The following is a 23,391-nucleotide window of genomic DNA, read 5'->3' as shown; positions in this document are numbered from 1 at the left end:
AGTAGCGGAAATGTTAAATTTTTGCCGATATTCAAGAGTAAACAAACGACCTCACACATCTAATACACGTCAACTGGTGGGTCTAATATACATTCACAAATATGGTGATGATATTTATACAATTATTACAGTATTGCATAACAGTAAATCTTCTATTTTTTGGTGTGAATAAAAATTCATTATGTGAATAAAAAATCAAAATGGAATTTATTTGTAAAGCCTCAAAACATAACTAATGAACAGAGGAAATGTTAGTTTAGTGCCAGGAATGCCTACATTGTTCATTCTGGACCCTATTTTGAAATTGGAATATTTTGAACTTTGTGTTAAATTGGCCAAATTAACAATTTCCGATCACTTTATTTTGTAGTTGAAACAGTTGACTTGGCGATTTCTTGTGCTCAATCGATAGAATAGATGTAATACTAGTGAAATAGCTAAGAATTTGGTTGATTGGAATAATGTAATTGGCCTAAAATGGGAGTCAAATTCGGCAAAATCGCCGATTCGTAAATATCGCTGACACATCAAAATTCGCGAGAGCATAATTTCGTCAATTTTCCACCAAATTTCGTACTTTTTGTTTTATTACCTTCACAAAAAGATTCTCTACGATTTCATAAGAAAAAATAACAAATTTTTTTTTTTTAAATTCTTGGACACTGGTGCGTGACTCCAGATTTGGGCCTTGGACCCTGAAAGGGTTAATCGAAAATCACGGTCTCAGTTTTTTTTCTCTCATTATACACAGTGTGCTGCAGGATTTGTTTTATGTGGTGCACACATACCACATAGATGTATTCTCTCATATCTAGGCCCAAATTTACCACTCACAGTTTATCAGAGTGAGCTGAGCTCATGACGTAGATCTACGGTTTGGACCCTGAACGTAAAACTGTAGATCTACGGGACGGACCCTGAAAGGGTTAATATAATGAACTTTTGAAATAACAGACAAAATCCATTACATAAATTGTATTTTTTTTTTCATTATGCCGGCTGCCTTCCACTGAGGTAGGGTGATCCAAAAAAGAAACACTTTCACCATCATTCACACATAATCACTGTCTTTGCAGAGGTGCCCAGATTTAACAGTTTAGATGTCACTCCAAACAGCCAATATCTCAAACCCCTCCTTTAAAGTGCAGGCATTGTACTTCCCACCTCTAGGACTTGAGTCCAGTTAACCAGTTTCCCTGAATCCCTTCATAAAATATTATGCTGCTCACACTCCAATAGCTTGTCAAGTCCCAAAAACTATTCGTCTCCATTCACTCCTATCTAGCATGCTCACATATGCCTGCTGCATGTCCAGGCCCCCACACAAAACCTCTTTTACTCCCTCCCTTCATCCTTTCCTAGGATGACCCCCTACCCCTCCTCTCCTCCACTACAGATTTATACACCCTCCAAGTCTTTCTATTTTGCTCCATCCTCTCTAAAAAACTAAACCACCTCAATAACCCCTCTTCATCCCTCTGAATAATACTTTTTGTAACTCCACACCTCATCCTAATTTCCACACTACGAATTCTCTGCATAATGTTTACACCACGCATTGCCCTTAGACACGAAATCTCTACTGCCTCCAGCCTCCTTCTTGCTGCAACATTTACAACCTATGCTTCACACCTATATAAGAGTGTTGGTACCACTACACTCTTATACATTCCCTTTTTTGCCTCCATGGATAACGTTTTTTGTCTCCACAGATACCCCAATGCACCACTCACCTTTTTTCCTTCATCAATTCTGTGGTTAACCTCATCCTTCATAAACCCATCTGCTAACAAGTCAACTCCCAAATATCTGTAAACATTCACTTCTTCCATACTCCCTCCCTCCAATGTGCAATCCAATTTTTCTTTACCTAACTCGTTTGATACCCTCATTACCTTACTCTTATCTATGTTCATGTTCAAATTTCTTTCTTTACACACCCTCCCAAACTCGTCCACTAACCTTTGCAACTTCTCTTTTAGAATCTCCCAAAAGCACAGTATCATCAGCAAAAAGTAACTGTAACAACTCCCATTCTGTATTTGATTCCCCATAATTTAATCCCACCCCTCTCCCCAACACCCAAGCATTTACTTCTTTTACACTCCATCTATAAATATGTTAAACAACCATGGTGACATTACACACCCATGTCTAAGGCCTACTTTTACTGGAAAGTAAGCTCCCTCTCGCCTACACACCCTAACCTGAGCCTCCCTAGCCTCACAGAAACTCTACAACATTTATTAACTTATTATCTACTCCATACACTTGCAACATCTGTCACATTGCTCCCCTATCCACCCTTTCATATGCCTTTTCTAAATCCATAAATGCAATGAAAATATCCGTATCTTTATCTAAATACTGTTCACTTATATGCTTCAATGTAAACACTTGATGTACACATCCCCTACCCATTCTAAAGCCTCCTTGTTCATCTGCAATCCAGCTCTCTGTCTTACCTCTTAATTCTTTCAATAATAACCCTACCACACACTTTACCAAGTATACTCAGTAAACGTATTCCCTTGTAATTTTTACAGTTTTTTTTACCCCCTTCCTTTCCCTTACATTAAAGAATTATACACGCACTCTGCCAATCCCTAGGTACCTTCCCCACTTGAAAACATTTATTAAAAAAAAGTACCAACCACTCCAACACTATATCCCCCCTGCTCTTAACATTTCTAACATGACCCCATCAGTTCCAACTGCTTTACCCCCTTTCATTCTACCTAATTCCTCATGCACCTGCCCCCCACACTCACATCCAGCTCTTCTTCAATCTTACAAGATGTTATACCTCCCTGGCCAATGCATGAAATTACTGCCTCCCTCTCCTCATCAACATTGAACAGTTCCTTAAAATATTCCCGCCATCTTCCCAATACCTCCACCTCCCCATTTATTAAGTTCCCTATTCTGTTTTTAACCATTAAATCCAGTCATTCCCTATGCTTTCTTAACCGATTTGTCACTCCAAAATTTTTTCTCATTCTCAACAGAATTTGTTGACAGCGCCTCACCCACTCTATCATTTGCTCTCCTTTTGTATTCCCTCACCACTCTCTTCACCTCTCTTTTACTCTCTACATACTCCACCCTTCTTATATCACTTCTGCTCTGTAAAAATCTCTCATATGTGACCTTTTTCAGTTTTATCACACCCTTTACCTCATCATTCCACCAATCACTCCTCTTTCCTCCTACACCCACCCTCCCATAACTACAAACTTCTGCTCCACATTCTAACACTGCATTTTTAAAACTATCCCACCTCTCTTCAACCTCCATACTCCCTATGCTCTCATTAGCCCACCTTTCTCCCAACAGTTGTTTATATCTCACCTTAACTTCGTTCTCCCTTAGTTTATAAAGTTTCACCTCTCTCTTATTTGCTGTTGCCATTTTTTTTTCTCCATCTACCTCTTACTTTAACTGTAGCTACAATAAATAATGATCCGATATATCTGTTGCCCCTCTATCAACATGCACATACTGAAGTCTACCCATCAACCTTTTACCCACCAATACATAGTCTAACAAACTACTTTCATTATGTGCTATATAATATCTTGTATACTTATTTATCCTCTTTTTCTTAAAATATGTATTACTTATTACCAAACCTCTTTCTATACATAATTCAGTTAAAGGCCCCCCCCCCCCATCATTATCATTTTCCCTTGGCACCCCAAACTTACCTACTACTTCCTCCACAACAGTTTTACCCACTTCAGCATTTAGCTCCCCCACCACAAGTACTCTCTCACTTGGTTCAAAACTTCCCATGCACTCATCATCTCCCAAAATCTCTCTCTCCTCTACACTTCTCATCTCCAGGTGCATAAACACTTACTATAACCCACTTTTCACATCACACCTTTATTTTCATCCACATAATCCTTGAATTTATACATTTATATTCCCTCTTTCCTGCCATAACTGATCCTTCGACATTATTGCTACTCCTTCCTTGGCTCTAACTCTATTAGAAACCCCTGACCTAATCCCATTTATTACCCCCCACTGAAACCCTCCTACCCCCTTCAACTTTGTTTCACTTAGAACCAGGACATCCAGCTTCTTTTCATTCATAACATCCGCAATCGTGTCTTTCCTGGATGGGAAAAGAGATTACTAACCCATTGCTTCCGGCATTTTAGTTGACTTTTACAACATGCGTGGCTTATGGAGGAAAAAGTCTTAGTCCACTTCCTCATGGATATGGAAGGAAAATAATAACAAGAACTATTAAGAAAAGACAAAGAAAACTCAGATGAGTGTATACATAAATGTGTACATACATGTGTAGTGTGATCCAATTGTAAGTAAATGTAGCAAGATATACCAGTTATCTTATGTGTTTATGAGACATAAAAAAGACATCAGCATTCCTACCATCATGTAAAACAAATACAGGTTTCTGTCTTGCATTCATTTGGCAGGATAGTAGTATTTCCCTGGGTGGTTGCTGTCTATCAACTTACTTCTACTGTAATGTTGACTCCTTTATATTCCATGCTTATTGCAGTATATCTGTAAACTGTGTACAGTGCTCTAATAGGTATACAGTAGTTTACTTTAGTGGTTATTTTCTGTGGGTTTTGAACAATAATCTGATTTAACAAACACCTAGACAATCCTTCCTATTAGTCTGTTATACTGAATTCTTACTGTAATTACATTTTTAGTGTTAACATTATCCACATAGTTCCAAAAACTTAAATTATTCAACATAACTTACTTGAATCAAATAATGTACTTGATTCTTGAGTTTAGCAATAATTTCTTCAGCTGAGGGTGGCAGCTGGCCTAAGGTTGCTATTAGTTCATGCAGCGCTTCTAAGGCAGGTTTGTTGGGTTGATGTGACACCTTCTGTAATGCCTTGGTGCTGCTGGCTGCACTGCAACAACTCTCACAACTCTTCTCTCTGTCAGCTACTTTTCTCATGCATTCACTATGAATTATTCTCTCCAGCGATGACTTTTCTCCTTCCAATCTAAAGGATTCACAAGAAAGTGTTACCATACTGTCTGCTGCATTAATTTTTAGAAAATGTAGAAATAACAATAACAGCATTCTGCCCTTTAGGAAAAATAATTCTTTTCTACAATAATTAGTAGAACAAAAACTCCTAGTGAGAGTCAGATCAACAATATTACAACAATTAAGTGAATATAAACAATTTAAATTCAAGATAAACAGACAGAGGTTAACACATTCATCAATGTAGCAGTGTTCAAACTTCTTAAAACCATAGAATATTTTCATAAAAAAAATTAATTGCTAGAAACTTAAGGAGCCCATCATCTTTATTTTGACTGTAAAACTGGAGATCAGGCCAAGAGCTGGGCTCCACACATATGCTGCAATACTTGTGCAACAAACCCTCACCAGCTATTGAATCAGAAAAGGAAATATATTCCTTGTGTAGTGTCAATGGTGTGAAGGTAGCCAACAGATCATGTAAGTAACTGTTACTTCTGCATGATGCCTTCAGTCAACAAAGGTATTTGCAAGAAAAAAGTGGACTCTACAATACCCTAATATACCCTCTGCTATATGCCCAGCACCTCATGGCAAAGGACTACCCATTCCTGAAACCCTAAACTCGTGCTCTCTCGAATCAGAGGAAGAATGACAAAACCTACAACATTTGTCAGTCTTTAACTTCACAAGACCCTGAATATGTTTGTAACTTAACCTCTGCTAAACTACACATAACTCAGAATGAATTAACCCCTTAATTGTCCAAACATAGATCTACGTTAATACCGCTATGAAATGTAGATCAATGTTTTATTTTTCCTGCCTTCAAATTTGACACGATAGGCCTGAGCAGCCTAGACATGAGAGAATGGGCCTACACACTCAGTGTGCACAGTATGAAAAAAATCAGGGACCCCATGGTACTGCATGGTAGCAAGTGTTAGTTTCAGCACCATCTTGGGTCAACATCATGGCAAACCCTCATGATTCACTCACACCTTGTCGTAACACTCTATTATTCAAGGAAATGATACAGAACACGAGTTTAGTGGATTTGACACCAATGTGGCCACTAGTGTTCAAGGAATTAGTGAAAATATTGATGATAACCCAGATGACCCTCAGCCCATCACCTCCGGTGTGGCCAGTGTGGCCACACCAGACCCTCAGCCCAGCAGCTCTGGGGTGGCCAGTATGGCTAATGTGGCCAGTGTGACCACACCAGACCCTTGGCCAAACACCTCTGGGGTGGCTAATGTTACTACTCAGAGGCAACTATGCAAGAGGAAATTATCATTTTCCCAGGGTTTTGGTAATGACGATAGTGAAAGTGATATAAGCGATCGATTTTATGCCCTTAGAGGATTCATCGAGTAATAGTGATATACATTATTCCCCAGTGAGCGTACTTTTAGGCACTGTCACCTACATTTATGCATTGTGCGATGTGCAGTCCGCAAGGGCCATGGGAGGTCACGATCAAAAACCCTGGCCACTGATAGTGATATGTATGATCATGAAGGAGAATATGTGGGGATTGAGGAGGAGGAAGTGGTGGTGGTGGGTAGCATGGTGCCTGGGCTGCATGGCGTGGTGTGTGGGCAGACAAAAGACAGCCTGGCACCACCCTCAACCATGTGCTGCCTCCGCTCCCATCCCTCCTCTTGCTCCCCCACGCCCCATGCCACAGGTCCACCCTGCACCACCAGACCATGAATGGAACTGGACAAAAAGTACACCATTCGGGCCACGTCCTTGCAATTTTGATGCCAGTGGAAGTGGCATCGTGCCAGAATGTTCCATTACAAATGAGTCTACAGAGCTAGACTTTTTCCAACTATACTTTGATGAGCCTATAATGAACTTGATTGTCACCCAGACCAACAATTACTATCAGCCCTGACAAATGTTGTAGGTTTTGTGCAGGTGGAAAGATACAACTGTGGCCGAAATGAATTTAATCCTTGGCACTGCCATGCTTATGCCACATATATATAAGCACAATATAGCACAGTACTGGTCCACACACTACTTCATCTGTAATCCAGTCTTCCATGACCTCCTTCCCTGCAACAGATTCACTCTGTTGCTACGAATGTTGCACTTCTCAGACAGAAATATGCCCAACAGAAATGACATTCTATACAAAATCCAGGAACTTTGTATGTATCTGAATAAAAAATTAAGTGACTACTTTTATCCATTCAAGAACATTGTTGTTGACGAGTCCTTGATTCTGTTCAAGGGACAACTGTCATTCAAACAACATACACCAAGCAAATGTAACTGCTTTGGTATAAAACTCTCATTTATGTATGACTGTGAGACTGGAATTGTGTTGGATGTCATTATCTACACAGGGAAAAATATACTCAACAATACCAGGCAGATGTTGGGCATTTCCAGTGACAGTGTTCGCAGACAACTGGTATACAAGCTCTATGCTGGCTGATTTCCTCCATGTGAACAATACAGATATATGTGGAATAGTGAAAAGAAATAGAAAACACATGCCAAGGTTCACTGGAGGCAGTGCTGAAGGTGCAATGCAAGTGTCTCATGCAAATGACATCATGGCACTGACGTGGCATGACAAACGGGACGTGACATTGCCGTCAACCATCCACAGAAACGAGACGGTACAAAGTTGACAAGTGTAACATGCAAATAGGGTTCATTGATTGTGTGCATAGGAGTCGCAAGTGGTACATGAAAGTGTTTTCCACCTTGTAGACACTGCAATGCTCAATGCCTTTAACATGTACAAAATAAAGACCGGGAAGCGACAATGCTATGCGGAATTCACCCTCAGTGGCATAAAGCAGATAGTAAAAAAGTATAGTACCACACCTGTACCTGTCCCTCAACAGCAACCTGTGCCCCCACCACAACAAAAGGGGAAAGTGCCAGACCAAATACATACTCCCTAACTGTCACTGCCTGATACAGATACCATCTATCCAAAAGAAGTATTCTCAGAAAAAGTGTTGTGTGTGCTAACACTACAAGGCAACCCCAACTGCAAAAAGACACACGGTTCACATGTCAGCAATGTGGGGTGGCACTCTGTATGAATCCGTGCTTCATGGAGTATCATACAATGTTGGAGTTCTATAAACTTAACTGGGACCTGTAAATACCTCATATATAGTATTTGTAAACAATAGTATGTGATTGAACCAGGTGTACAAATTCATCTATCAGTGTGAACATGTGTGTTTGTGACAGCATGATTACTAATTACGTACTAAACATTTGTGTCTCAACAACAATTGGCTATGAAATCAAAAGATCTGCAACAAAACATAATTATCATAACATAAAAACTACAAAAATTACAAAAGAATTGAAAAAAAAATGATAAATCTTTAACATTTCTGCAAGCATCAGTGCTCCATGTTGCAGTCACCTGAGCATTCAGCAGCAACTTCGCAAGGTTATATCTCGGTAAGTACTGACCCTAAAAAATTTTTTCATCTTATAATGTGTAGAATAATGCCCTCTTTATTCTTTTTTTTTTTTTTTTTTTCAAAAAATTTGGAGCGCTGGCAGTGAAAACGCAGATCTACACTTGGACAGTTTAAGGGTTAAATAGCCTTCTCTGAGATTTAGAACTGCCACAGAGTAAAGCTGAACTGTTGGGCTCCAGACTGCAGCAGTGATATCACCTAGCTGAAAATGTCAGAGTAAGTTTTGTGACATTCTTCACCATATTCTCTATAAGGATTACAATGCTGAGTTTACAGAATTTGGTTATTGTGTGGTTTACATGTAGTAAAATAATAATTACAGAGTGTACCACTAGAACGCCTAGCATGGCTAGGCATTTTGGGCAGACTTATATTAAATCTTAAGTTTAAAATGTTACAAAATTATGAGGTAAGTAAAGCTGTAGCCTCCAACAGCAGCAATAATCTGATGGCAACCCTAAATGTTTTTCATAATCGTGATGAGTGAAGACTTTTCAGTGATTCATCAAAGCTTAACCCTTTCAAGATCCATGCCATATACAGTGGACCCAAGGATATCGCAGTCGTCGGATTTCGTAATATTCAGTAATCGTAATTTTTTTCGTCAAAATATTGGCTCGGTGATCATCATTTAGCTTGGTAATAGTCATTCGGCTCAAACTCGTCAGAGAGGCCCGACACACCATTTACAGTCAGTGTGCCATTGTTTATCAGCTAGTGAGCATTATCCCATGCATTCATATGATACATTTCATAATATTCCATTCGTTTTAGTGCTTGCAACCGCTTAATAAGCCACTATGGGCTGAAAGAAGGCTCCTGGTGCCAGCCCTTTGGTAAAGAAGGTGATAAACACTACAGAATTTAAGAAGGAACACACCAGCCAGAGTACTTCCCCACACACACGATTTGATTTGAGTGGGGCTTGCTCATAAGTGAATAGAATTATTAAAGCTTATTGCTTGGGAAGCATTGAAAATTGGGTTGGGCAAATACGATTCTGTTAGTGGGATGGTTTGTGAAGGACCTGCCTAGTATGGGCTAACAGGTCTGCTGCACTGTTCCTTCTTTCTTATGTACACCAGCCAGGGTACTTCCCCACACACACCAGCCAGGGCACTTCCCCACATACATGATTTGATTTGAGTGGGACTTGTGCGTGAGTGAATAGAATTATTAAAGCTTATTGCTTTCGAAGCATTAAAAACTGGGTTGGGCAAATATTCTGTTAGTGGGATGGTTTGTGAAGGACCTGCCTAGTATGCACCAACAGGTCTGCTCCAATGTTCTTGCTTTCTTATGTACACCATCCAGGGTACTTCCCCACACATACCAGCCAGGGCACTTCCTCACACACACAATTTGATTTGAGTGGGCCTTGCACATGAGGACAGCAATAGACATAACAGGACAGCAATAGACATGCAGGACAGCAATAGACATAATTAGGAAGAAGGGGGGGCACCCTGTTATATGTGGCATTTTGCCAAGAAGAGGTGTTGGAAATGAATGGTTGTCCAGAGCAATTGGTATTAATTGTTGGTTGGATAAACACTGTAAGGATAATGCAGTACCATTCATTGACAACTGGGACAACTTCTATGGCTTTAAACTAAGACTTTAAACTAGGATTAATTAGAGGTATGGGTTTAGGAATGATAAATAATGAGTATGGATATATTGACTTATGCTCTGATATTAAGAATCTTAATAGTAACTGTCATGGAGTAACTCTGGGTAATGATAATTTCAGAAATGTGTAAAAACAAAGATGAATAGGAAAAATGTGCAGAAGATAAAACATATGATGGTATTTTATGCTAACAGTCGAAGTGCAAGAAATAAGATTAATGAACTATGTTTGGTAGCATGTGCTGGGAATTTTGATGTCATTGCATTAACTGAAACATGGTATGATTTAAAGAGTCGGGATATGATTGCTGAGTGTAGTATTCAAGGGTTTAAGTTGCTCCATGTGGACAGATGTAATGGGAAGGGGGGAGGAGTTGCATTATATGTTAGAGAAAATATTAACTGTTGCATAAAAACAGGTATAAAAATAGATGGAACAGTAACAGAATCTGTTTGGGTAGAGTTTATAGAAGGTCAAGAAAAACTAATTCTAGGTGTAATATACCGACCTCCAGGCTTGGATCGTGATAGAGGGAGACTTCTTTGGGACGAAATTGTTAGGGCTTCTAGACACAATAACATAGTGATAGTAGGGGATTTTAACTTTAGTCAAATTGACTGGAATTCTTTGACCGGTAATCTGGAGTCCAGTGACTTTATGGAAACAGTTCAGGACTGTTTTCTGAAGCAGTGTGTAACATAGCCTACCAGGGGTAATAATTTGCTTGACCTAGTCTTGTCAAATAAGGAAACACTTATAAATAATCTGGAGATCACTGAAGAGCTTGGCACAAGTGATCACAAATCCATCACCTTCAGCATTAACCGGGAATACAAGAATAATGATAATATGGTAAAAATCCCTCATTTTCGTTCTGCCGATTATAGTGGACTTAGGGAACAACTGTCAAATCTCGATTTGGGTTATCTAGCTAATGACTTTATTGACGATGATCATACTTATGATTACAAAGGGATCTCCATTTATGATTTTTTTTTAATAATGTACACCATGCTCAAAGTGTATACATACCCCAGAGAAAAATTAGGTCTAATAATAACGATCCCAAATGGGTTAACAGGAGGCTAAAACATCTATTAGGAGAGAAAAGAGGAATTTATAGGCACATCAGAAGAGGAGAGGTTAACCTTACTGACCAAATGTTCAGCTTAACCCCTTGACTGTCGCAACCCCCAATCCTGAGGTGTCTCCTGGTGTCGCAAAATTTAAAAAAAAAACAAAAATTATTTTTTCTTATGAAATGATAGAGAATCTTTTCCCAATTGTAATGACACCAAAAAACGAAATTTGATGGAAAACTGACGGAATTACCCTCTCGCGAAGTTAGAGACCTTGGCGATATTTACAAATTGGCGATTTCGCCCACTTTGACCCCTATTTTCGGCTAATTCTGTTGTTCCAGTCAACCAAGCTCATAGCTATTTCTTTAGAACTCCATTTTTTCTATCGATTGAGTACAAGAAACTGCCAATTTACCAATTTCAACTACCCAATAACGTGGTCAGAAATTTGCAATTTGGCCAATTTCACGAAAATTAAAAAAATATGACAATTTCAAAATAAGGTCCAGAATGAACAATGCAGACATTCCTGGCTCTAAAATAACATTTTCTTTGTTCATCACTCATGTCTCCAGGCCCCTCTGATATTACTCTTGCTTTCTATTTTGAATTTTTATTCAAACAAAAAATAGAAGATTTACCATTATGCAGACTACTCCAATACTGTAATAATTGTATAAATAACATCAACCCATTCATGACTGCATATTAGAATGGCTAGTTGGACATTTATTGGACAATGATGTCATTTGTTTACTTTTGAACATCGGCAAAAATCAAACATTTCCCCTACTTTGAGCTCCATTTCCAGGTTCTTTTTATAGTAAAATCAATCAAAATGATCTCTTTTTCTATAATATGTTTTCCATTCTATCAAATGAGACCAAGAAAACGAGAATACAATCATAAATACTATACGAAAATAGACCACAAAGTCGGCATTTTAATTCAAAAAAACGGTCGGAGCTTTTTTTTTTCTCATTATGCACTGCGTGCTCCAGGACTTTTTTTCATGTGGTGCACACAGACCACACAGACTCATTCTCTCACATGTGGGCCTACCAGCTTTCTCCTCCTTGATCTGAAGCCACTAGAATTTATGAGTATACATACGTCAAACACGGTACCTCATAAGACGTATATATATACGGCCGCGACAGTCAAAGGGTTAAAAGAGAAGTAAAAAAGGGGATTAGAAAGGCTAAATGTGACTATGAAATTAGAGTTGCTAATGAATCAAAAACCAATCCAAAGGACGAAGGTGAAGGAAAAAGTAGGACCTCTAAAAATTGGGAATGGACAGCTGACAGATAACAAACTGGAAATGTGTTCCTTATTTAACCCTTTCAGGGTCTGTGCCATAGATCTACAGCTTTACGCTCAGGGTCCAAACCATAGAAATACGAGATGAGCTCAGCTCACTCTGATAAGCTGTGAGTAGTAAATTTGAGCCTAGATATGAGAGAATACATCTATGTGATATGTGTGCACCACATAAAACAAATCCTGCAGCACACAGTGCATAATGAGAGAAAAAAAACGAGACCGTAATTTTCGATTAAAACGGCAACTTTGCAGTGTTTTTTCGTATGTTTTTTATAATTGCATTTGCAATTTCTTGGTCTCATTTGATAGAAAGGAAGATATACTACAGAAATAGAGATGATTTTGATTGGTTTTAGTACTGGAAATGGCTTGAAACTGAGCTCAAAATAATAGAAATGTTAAATTTTTGCCGATGTTCAAGAGTAAACAAACGACCTCACAAGTCTAATACACGCCAGCTGGTGGGTCTAATATACATTCACAAATGTGGTGATATTATTTATACAATTATTACAGTATTGCATAACAGTAAATCTTCTATTTTTTGGTTTGAATAAAAATTCATTATGTGATAAAAAATCAAAATGGAATTCATTTGTAAAGCCTGAAAACCTAACTAATGAACAGAGGAAATGTTAGTTTAGTGCCAGGAATGCCTGCATTGTTAATTTTGGACCCTATTTTGAAATTGAAATATTTTGAACTTTGCATTAAATTGGCAAAATTACCAATTTCCGGTCACTTTATTTTGTTGTTGAAACAGTTGACTTGGCGATATCGATAGAATAGAAGTAATACTAGTGAAATAGCTAAGAATTTGGTTGACTGGAATACTGTAATTGCCCTAAAATGGGAGTCAAAGTCGGCAAAATCGCTGATGCGTAAATATCGCCGACACATCAAAATTCGCGAGAGCATAATTTCGTCAATTTTCTATCAAATTTCGTACTTTTTGTTTTATTACCTTCAGAAAAAGATTCTCTATCATTTCATAAGAAAAAATAACAAAATTATTTTTTTTAAATTCTTGGACCCTGGTGCACACTTTGAAATCTGGCCTCTGGACCCTGAAAGGGTTAATGACTATTTTTTGTCAGTTTTTACACAGGAAGACATAAATGAGATTCCAGAAATTAACAATTATTCAGTTCCTGATGAATTCAAATTAACTAATACGTATTACTGTCACGAGGGACATGGTTATCAAACAGATAGACAAACTGAAGCAGAATAAGTCCCCAGGACCCGATGAGTTGTTTTCCAGGGTACTTAAGGAATGCAAGATGGAGCTTAGTCAGCCAGTAACAAGTGTGTTTAATGTGTCCATCCTTACCGGTGTTGTGACAGAGTTGTGAAAGATGGCTAATGTGGTTCTTATATTCAAATCAGGGGATAAGTCCATTCCTTCAAATTACCGTCCAATAAGCCTGACATCTATAGTGAACAAGTTATTAGAATCAATTATAGCTGACATTATTAGAAGTCACCTTGAAGAGCATAATTTGATTAATGAATCTCAGCATGGGTTCATGAGAGGTCGTTCCTGCCTGACAAATTTGCTGACGTTCTTCAATAGAACATTTGAGGCAGTGGACAGTGATAAAGAATATGATATTGTTTATTTGGATTTTAGTAAAGCCTTTGATAGAGTACCTCACAAGAGAGACTTAAGAAAAGTGGCAGCTCGTGGTAAAGGAGATAAAGTTTTAGCATGGATAGAGGCATAGCTTACCAATAGAAAGTAGAGAGTTTCCATTAATGTGGTCAAATCAGAATGGGGATTAGTCACTAGTGGCATTCCACAAGGATCAGTTTTAGGCCCTCTCTTGTTCATAATTTACATTAATGACCTTGATGAATATCCGCTAGGAATTTTTATTAACCTAAGAAAAGCTTTTGACACAGTAGACCACAGCATCCTACTCCACAAACTTGACCATTATGGTATAAGAGGCCATGCGCTTGCATATTTCAAATCCTACCTTACTAATAGGTATCAGTATGTCACCATCTCAGGGGTCCAGAGGCCAAATTTCTAAGTGTGCACCAGGGTCCAAGAATTTAAAAAAAAAAAATATTTTTTCTTATGAAATGGTAGAGAAAATTTTCTGAAGGTAATAAAACAAAAAGTACAAAATTTGATGGAAAATTGACGAAATTATGCTCTCGCAAGTTTTGATGTGTCGGCGATATTTACGAATTTGCAATTTTGCCGACTTTGACTCCCATTTTAGGCCAATTACATTATTCCAGTCAACCAAATTCTTAGCTATTTCACTAGTATTACTCCTATTGATTGAGCACAAGAAATCACCAAATCAACTGTTTCAACTATAAAATAAAGTGATTGGAAATTGGTAATTTGGCCAACTTAACACGAAGTTCAAAATATTCCAATTTCAAAATAGGGTCCAGAATAAACAATGTAGGCATTCCTGGCACTAACCTAACATTTCCTCTCTTCATTAGTTACATTTTCAGGCTTTACAAATGAATTCCATTTTCATTTTTTATTCACATAATGAATTTTTATTCAAACCAAAAAATAGAAGATTTACTGTTATGCAATATTTTAATAATTGTATAAATATCATCATCACATTTGTGAATGTATATTAGACCCACCAGCTGGCGTGTATTAGACGTGTGAGGTCATTTGTTTACTCTTGAACATCGGCAAAAATTTAACATTTCTGCTACTTTGAGCTCAGTTTCAAGCCATTTCCAGTGCTAAAACCAGTCAAAATCATCTCTATTTCTGTAATATATCTTCCATTCTATCAAATGAGACCAAGAAATCGCAAATACAACTATAAAAAACATACAAAAAAACACTGCAATGTCGCTGTTTTAATCGAAAATCACGGTCTCTTTTTTTTTCTCTCATACTGTGTGCTGCAGGATTTGTTTTATGTGGTGCATACATACCACATAGATGTATCCTCTCATATCTAGGCCCAAAATTTACCACTCACAGCTTATCAGAGTGAGCTGAGCTCATGGTGTAAATCTATGGTTTGGACCCTGAACGTAAAGCCGTAGATCTACGGCACAGACCCTGAAAGGGTTAAAGATGCAGCATCATCAACACAGCCACTTGATACTGGAGTTCTGCAGGGAAGTGTCCTTGGTCCCCTGCTCTTCCTCATTTACATCAATGATCTTCCAAACGTATCGCAACACCTGAAACCCATTCTCTTTGCTGACGACACAACTTATGTCATCTCTCACCCTAATCTTGCCACCCTCAACACCATTGTTAACGAAGAGCTACTCAAAATATTGACTTGGATGACGGCCAATAAACTTACACTTAACACTGACAAAACCTACTATATTATGTTTGGTAGCAGAGCAGGTGTTGCACAACTTAACAATAACCCTTTGACTGTCGCAAGCCCCCTTTCTGAAACTGTCATTCTATGTTGCAAAATTTTTTGGAAAAAAAAAAAATTTCTTATGAAATGATAGAATCTTTTCCCGATGGTAATGACACCAAAAGTATGAAATTTGGTTGAAAACTCACAGAATTACGCTCCCACGAAGTTAGCAGTCTCGGTGACATATACGCATTGGTGATTTTGCCAACTTTGAGCCCTGTTTTTGGCCAATTCTCTTGTTCCAGTTGTCCAAACTCATAGCTATTTCTTTAGAACTCCATTTCTTCTATCAGTTGAGTACAAGAAACCACCCATTTACCGATTTGAACTACCCAATTAAGTGGTCAGAAATTGGCAATTTGGCCAATTTCATGCAAATTAAAAAAGATGCCAATTTCAAAACAGGGTCCAGAATAAACAATGTAGACATTCTTGGCACTAAAATAACATATCCTCTGTTCATTAGTCACGTCTCTAGGCCCCTCTTATATTACTATTTCTTACTATTTTGATTTTTTATTCATACAAAAAATACAAAATTTACTGTTATGCAGACTACTGCATTATTGTAAAAATGGTATAAATAATGTCAGTGCACTGGTGAAAGAATATTAGACACCCCAGTTGACGTGTATTGGACGTGTGGTGTGATTTGCTTACTCCAGAACATTGGTAAAAATCAAAAATTTCTGCTACTTGGTGCTCAATTTCAAGATCGTTTTCATCGGGAAACTAATCAAAATCATCTGTTTCTGTAATATGTTTTCCATTTTATCGTGTGAGACCATGAAATCGAGAATACAATGATAAATACTATACGAAAATACACCTCAAAGTCGGCGTTTTAATAAAAAAAACAGTCAGTTTTTTTTTCTCATTATACACTGCATGCTGCAGGATTTTTTTTATGTGGTGCACACTGACCACACAGACCCATTCTCTCACATGTGGGCTTACCAGCTTTCTCCTGCTTGATTTGAAGCCACTAGAATTTATGCGTATTAATACATCCGAAACACTGGCTCGTTAAGACGTATATACGTATACATGTACTACCAAAACAGTCAAAGGGTTAAGATCGACAACACTCTAATTGCCAGACATAATGAGGGCAAATTCCTAGGCCTATACCTCAACAACAACCTGAATTTCAGCACCCATATCCAACACATAACAAAACGGTTGGAATCCTCTCCAAGATACGATACTACATGACCCAAAATGTCCTTCTCACACTATACCATTCACTCATTTATCTATACCTCACCTATGCTATTTGTGCTTGGGGATCAACTGCAGCAACACACCTAAAGCCAATAATAACCCAACAAAAAGCCGCAGTAAGAATAATCACTAAATCCCATCCCTGGCAACACACCCCTCCACTCTTCATAGATCTAAACTTACTCCCTGTTCAGAACATCCACACTTACTACTGTGCAATCTACATCTACTGGACCTTAAATTTCAATATTAACCTTGACCTAAAATGCTTTCTTGATAGTTGTGACAGGAGCCACAGGCATAACACCAGACACAAACATCTCTGACATTCCCCGTGTCCGACTAAACCTTTACAAAAATTCAATGTATGTCAAAGGCCCTAAAATCTGGAACACCCTACCTGAAACCTCTAGAACTGCAGACACATTCATCACCTTCAAAACTACCATTAGAAAACGTCTTATCTCCCTGATACACCCCGTCAACTAACTACATGAAAACCACCTGGTGGTTCACACTTTCACTCACTCACCCATTTGACTATACGAAATACAAATCTTAATCTTAAAATAATGAATCCTAACTAGTCATAAGTTGGCCTGTGATACTCCAATATAGAAACTAAGTATTATGCCAAAACAAAAGCATTCACACTGCTAAACTCACAAACTAGTATTTAGTCACTTAGCCATAATACCAACTTACTCCATAATTTGTAATAATTTAGAGTTAAGAATTAATCTAAGTCTGTCCGAAATGCCTAGCCATGCTAGGTGTCCTAGTGGCCCCCCTCTGTAATTAGTATTGTATTACATGTAAACCACACAATAACCAAAATCTGTAAACCCCGCATTGTAATCCTTATAGATAATAAACTTGATTGATTGATTGAAGGGATTATGAGTGACATGAGTAAATTTGCTGATGATACAAAGATAGGCAATATAATTCATTCTGAGGAGGATAGCAATGAACTTCAGGAGGATTTGGACAAATTAATGTCTTGGTCTGAAAAATGGCAGATGAAGTTCAATGTGGGTAAGTGAAAGGTACTAGTCCTTGGTAATGAAAATAACCCTCGAAGCTATAAACTAGGTGAAGTAGAGCTTGATCATACAGAATGTGAAAAAGACTTGGGAGTCATGGTAAGCAGAAATCTAAAGCCAAGACAGCAGTGCCTTAGTGTGCGCAACAAGGCTAACAGATTACTAGAATTTATCTCTATAAGTATGAGTAACAGAAGTCCGAAAGTTACTTTACATCACTAGTGAGGCCTCATTTAGATTATGCTGCTCAGTTTTGGTCTCCTTACTACAGGATGGACATAGACTCATTAGAGAACATACAGAGAAGAATGACTAAAATTATTTACTGTGTAAGAAATCTCCTGTATGAAGATAGACTTAAAGCCTTAAATCTCCACTCTCTGGAGAGACGTAGAATGAGGGGAGATATCATTGAAGTGTATAAGTGGATGACTGGCATAAACAAAGGAGATATTAATAAAGTACTGAGGGCGTCGAACCAGGTAAGAACCAGAGATAATGGATTTAAGTTGGAAAAATTTAGATTTAGAAAGGACATAGGTAAGTACAGTACTGGTTTTCTAACAGTTGTGGATGCGTGGAACAATCTTCCCAGTAGGGTGATCGAGGCTAGGACCTTAGGTGGCTTTAAAAAGAGATTGGACAAATATATGAGTGGGAAGGGCTGGGTTTGATTGGTGTCATTGCGTACAAGAGTAAATTCTTGGGTAGCTTTGGGTAGAGATCATTTTGATAAGGACCTGCCTTGCATGGGCCGTCGGCAGCCGACGAAAGTTTGTCTGGAGAGAGAACAAAATACTCCTTGAATATTTTGCTGTCATCAACTCTTTGGCTTATTTATATATCACAGTTCATCTAATGTGACATAATAAACAATATAAATAACATAGTAACCTGATACATACTCTAGAATGAATAAAATGTCATTATGTTAAAAGTGGAGGCGGCCATAACCACTCCAGCATTGTTGTGGTAAACGCTGCCATCTAGTGACAGCCTTTTGAAGCCGTCTATTACTTTAATTATTATATAGTACATTATTATTATACATGTATTATTATTATTTTTTTTTTTAACAAGTCGGCCGTCTCCCACCGAGGCAGGGTGACCCAAAAAGAAAGAAAATCCCCAAAAAGAAAATACTTTCATCATCAATCAACACTTTCACCTCACTCACACATAATCACTGTTTTTGCAGAAGTGCTCAGAACACAACAGTTTAGAAGCATATACGTATAAAGATACACAACATATCCCTCCAAACTGCTAATATTATTATAATTATATGTATTATATTATTATTATTTGTAGGCAGTATGCTGGTAGCAACCACCCAGGGAGGTACTATCATCCTGCCAAGTGAGTGTAAAATGAAAGCCTGTAATTGTTTTACATGATGGTAGGATTGCTGGTGTCTTTTTTCTCTTTCATAAACATGCAAGATTTCAGGTACGTCTTGCTACTAGTTCTTACACTTAGGTCACACTACACATACATGTGCAAGCATATATACACACACACCCCTCTGGGTTTTCTTCTATTTTCTTTCTAGTTCTTGTTCCTGTTTATTTCCTCTTATCTCCATGGGGAAGTGGAACAGAATTCTTCCTCTGTAAACCATGCGTGTTGTAAGAGGCAACTAAAATGCTGGGAGCCAAGGGCTAGTAACCCCTTCTCCTTTATATATATTACTAAATGTAAAAGGAGAAACTTTTGTTTTTCCTTTTGGGCCACCCTGCCTCAGTGGGATACGGCTGGTGTGTTGAAAGAAGATTATTATTATTATTATTATTATTATTATTATTATTATTATTATTATTATACTGATTTATTATTATTATTATTATACTGATTTATTATTATTATTATTATTATTATTATTATTATTATTATTATTATTATATAAATAATTTGGAATTTTTATTCACACAAAAAATAGAAGATTTACTGTTATGCAGATTACTGCATTATTATAATAACTGTATAAATAATGTCAATCCATTCATGACTGCATACTGGAATGAAGGTGACATCATTTGTTTACTCTTGAACATCGGCAAAAATAGAACATTTCTGCTATTTTGAGCTCATTTTCAAGGTACTTCTCATCATGAAACCATTCAAAATCATATTTATTTCTGTAAAATATCTTCCATTCTATCAAATGAGACCAAAAAAAAAATGAGAATACAACCATAAAAACCATACAAAAATACCGCTAAGGGGCGGCTAATTGCTGAGACATGAACTTCATTATTTATGGCTCGATTTCTTTCATTTTTGGTGTACGTTAAGAAGCATCTTTCCATCATACATTGCCCAAGTTTCAATAAGATAGCCCAACAAACAAATGAGATCCAATTCCCTAGATCAGGAGCAAGAGCCCCTCACCAGCATCAAGGAACCTCCTTTGATGCCCGCTTATTTACGGAAATTTCGCTCGCATATGGAAGCAAAAAATCGACTGATCAACTGCTCATATTTGGAAAAACTCGTACGTGGATGCGCTCGCAAGTGGAGGTTCCACTGTATTAGATTTCTGTCGATATTTCAGAGGACAGGTAAGGCCCTCTACAACCCCCAGTCTGTTTTGTGTGTTGTTATTAGGCCTAATTCAATTACTGGGATGCTCTAAACCATGAAAAATATTTCCTGGTCATATATTATTATCTGAGAAATAGAGTAAATATTTTATATTTTGTGTGAATGAGAATTCAAAATGGAAAGCAAATGTAATACAGGAGAGGGCTGGGGATAACTAATGCAGAGGGAATGTTTTAGTGCCAGGAATGTATAAATCATTTACTGTATTATGAATTATTTTGAAATTGGCATTTATTAATTTTTTATGAAATTGGCCATATTATATGAATTACATAGTTGAATGGGTGGTTTCTTGTGCTCATTCAATAGAATGGAAGGCATACTAGCAATAAGTAAGAAATTGGTCAACTGGAATAATGGAATTGGCCTAAAATAGGACTCAAAGTGGGCAAAATCATTGAAACAAAAATTGTGCCAAGACCATTAAATTTGTGCCAGCATAATTTGCATCAGCAGGTTTTCCACTGGCTCCCTATAATTGTCATCTTCAGTATTTCCAAGAAAATTATTTGCTACTAAATGGAGAGTATTTCCTGGATTTTTCTCCTAACCGACTATGGTGAGATCAAACTCCTCATCTCTAAAGAAGCTGGCGTATCTATGAACTAACAAATACACCCTCCTTCATTTTTGCTTCAGTGAGTCTTAGGAATTCACCACCTAGATAGGCACTTAACCCCTTGACTGTCGCAACCTCAAATCCTGAGGTATCTCCTGGTATCGCAAAATTTCCGAAAAAAAAAATTATTTTTCTTATGAAATGATAAGAGAATCTTTTCCCAATTGTAATAACACCAACAGAACGAAATTTGATGGAAAACTGATGAAATTACGCTCTCCCGAAGTTAGCGACCTCGGCGTTATTTACAAATCGGCGATTCGCCCACTTTGAGCCCTATTTTCAGCTAATTCCATTGTTCCAGTCGATCAGACTCATAGCTATTTCTTTAGAACTCCATTTTTTTCTATTGACTGAGTACAAGAAACTGCCCATTTACTGATTTCAACTACCCAATAACGTGGTCAGAAATTTGCAATTTTGCCAATTTCATGCAAATTAAAAAATATGACAATTTCAAAATAGGGTCCAGAATGAACAATGCAGACATTCCTGGCTCTAAAATAACATTTTCTTTGTTTATCAGTCATGTCTCCAGGCTCCTCTGATATTACTCTTGTTTTCTATTTTTAATTTTTATTAAAAAACTAGAAGATTTACTGCTATGCAGACTACTGCAATATTGTAATAATTGTATAAATAATATCACCCCATTCATGACTGCATATTAGAATGGCTAATTGGACATTTATTGGAAAATGACATCATTTGTTTACTCTTGAGCATCGGCAAAAATCAAACATTTCCCCTCCATTTCAAGGTTCTTTTCATAGTAAAACCAATCAAAATCACCTCTATTTCTATACAGTGGAACCTCAAAAATCGAACTTAATCCATTCCAGGAGCTAGTTCTAAATTCGAAAAGTCTGAAATTCGAAGCAATATTTCCCATAAGAAATAATGGAAATACAATTAATCCGTTCCAGAAACCCAAAAATATTCACACAAAAAATACATTTTATAGAGATTAATTACAGTTTTACATACAATAAATGCTATAGTGTTTAATTATGTATAGTAATACATATAAAATAACATTTTTACTTACCTTTATTGAAGAGTGGTGATGGCATCTGGAAGATAGGGAGGAGGAGAGAGGGAGTTGGGGTTAGTGTTTGGAAGGAGAATCCCCCTCCATGAGGACTTCAGGTAAAGCCCTCTCTGGGGTTACTTCCTTTCTCTGTCTTTTAATGCAACTAGGAACAGCTTGAGAGTCATTGGACCCCTGTCTCACAAAATAACTGTCCACAGTCCTCTGTTTCTGGCACCTCTTTAACATTTCCCTAAAATGGGACATGGTTCTGTTTACCTGGAGTTTACCTGGAGAGAGTTTCGGGGGTCAACGCCCCCGCGGCCCGGTCTGTGACCAGGCCTCCTGTCACTGTCACTGAACTTCTTGCAAAGATGGCTTGTTTCAGCTTGCTCAGGGTGGTACTTCTGCACAAACATTTGGATATCGTTCCACTTGGCACAAATCTCCTTAATCTTTGAAGAAGGCACCTCATCCACTCCCTATATTAACACCTTTCGCAACATCAGCTTCCTTGATTTGTTCTTTCTTTGACAGGATAGAACCGATGGTCGACTTGTTTTTCCCATACATCCTGGCAAGCTCAACAAGTTTCACACCACTCTCATACTTCTGTATTATTTCCTTCTTCACATCTATGGTGTTTCTCACTTTCTTTACCACAGGGGTACCACTAGCAAGTTTCTTTGGGCCCATGGCAGCTTATTTCACAGTCCCACAAGCACTAAGCAAAACAAAGCTGAAGGGGGTAGGGGAGTTTCGGTGGGGGGAAATAAATGGGATTAAATCTGTTGTATCTGAGAGAGTTAGAGCAAAGGAAGGGGTAGCAGTAATGTTGAAGGATCAGTTATGGAAGGAGAAAAGAGAATATGAATGTGTAAATTCAAGAATTATGTGGATTAAAGTAAAGGTTGGATGCAAAAAGTGGGTCATAATAAGCATGTATGCACCTGGAGAAGAGAGGAATGTAGAGGAGAGAGA

General features: G+C 37.7%; 1 protein-coding gene across 6 annotated transcripts in view; it reads right to left on the bottom strand.

Annotated features, from left to right (window-relative positions):
• LOC128705063 (centrosomal protein of 290 kDa) overlaps positions 1 to 23,391 on the bottom strand; it is a 448,876-nt gene that overhangs the window by 205,488 nt on the left and 219,997 nt on the right. For all 6 annotated transcript variants that reach the window (XM_070085555.1, XM_070085557.1, XM_070085556.1 and 3 more), the window contains one exon: positions 4,751 to 5,006. In XM_070085555.1, the coding sequence (XP_069941656.1) occupies positions 4,751 to 5,006 (256 nt within the window). The remainder of the gene's footprint in view (positions 1 to 4,750; positions 5,007 to 23,391) is intronic.

The sequence above is a fragment of the Cherax quadricarinatus genome, chromosome 16, assembly GCF_038502225.1.
Source record: "Cherax quadricarinatus isolate ZL_2023a chromosome 16, ASM3850222v1, whole genome shotgun sequence".
Classification (NCBI taxonomy): Eukaryota; Metazoa; Arthropoda; class Malacostraca; order Decapoda; family Parastacidae; genus Cherax; species Cherax quadricarinatus.
The sequence above is the reverse complement of the archived record's forward strand: the minus strand, read 5'-3'. Positions and strand labels throughout refer to the sequence as shown.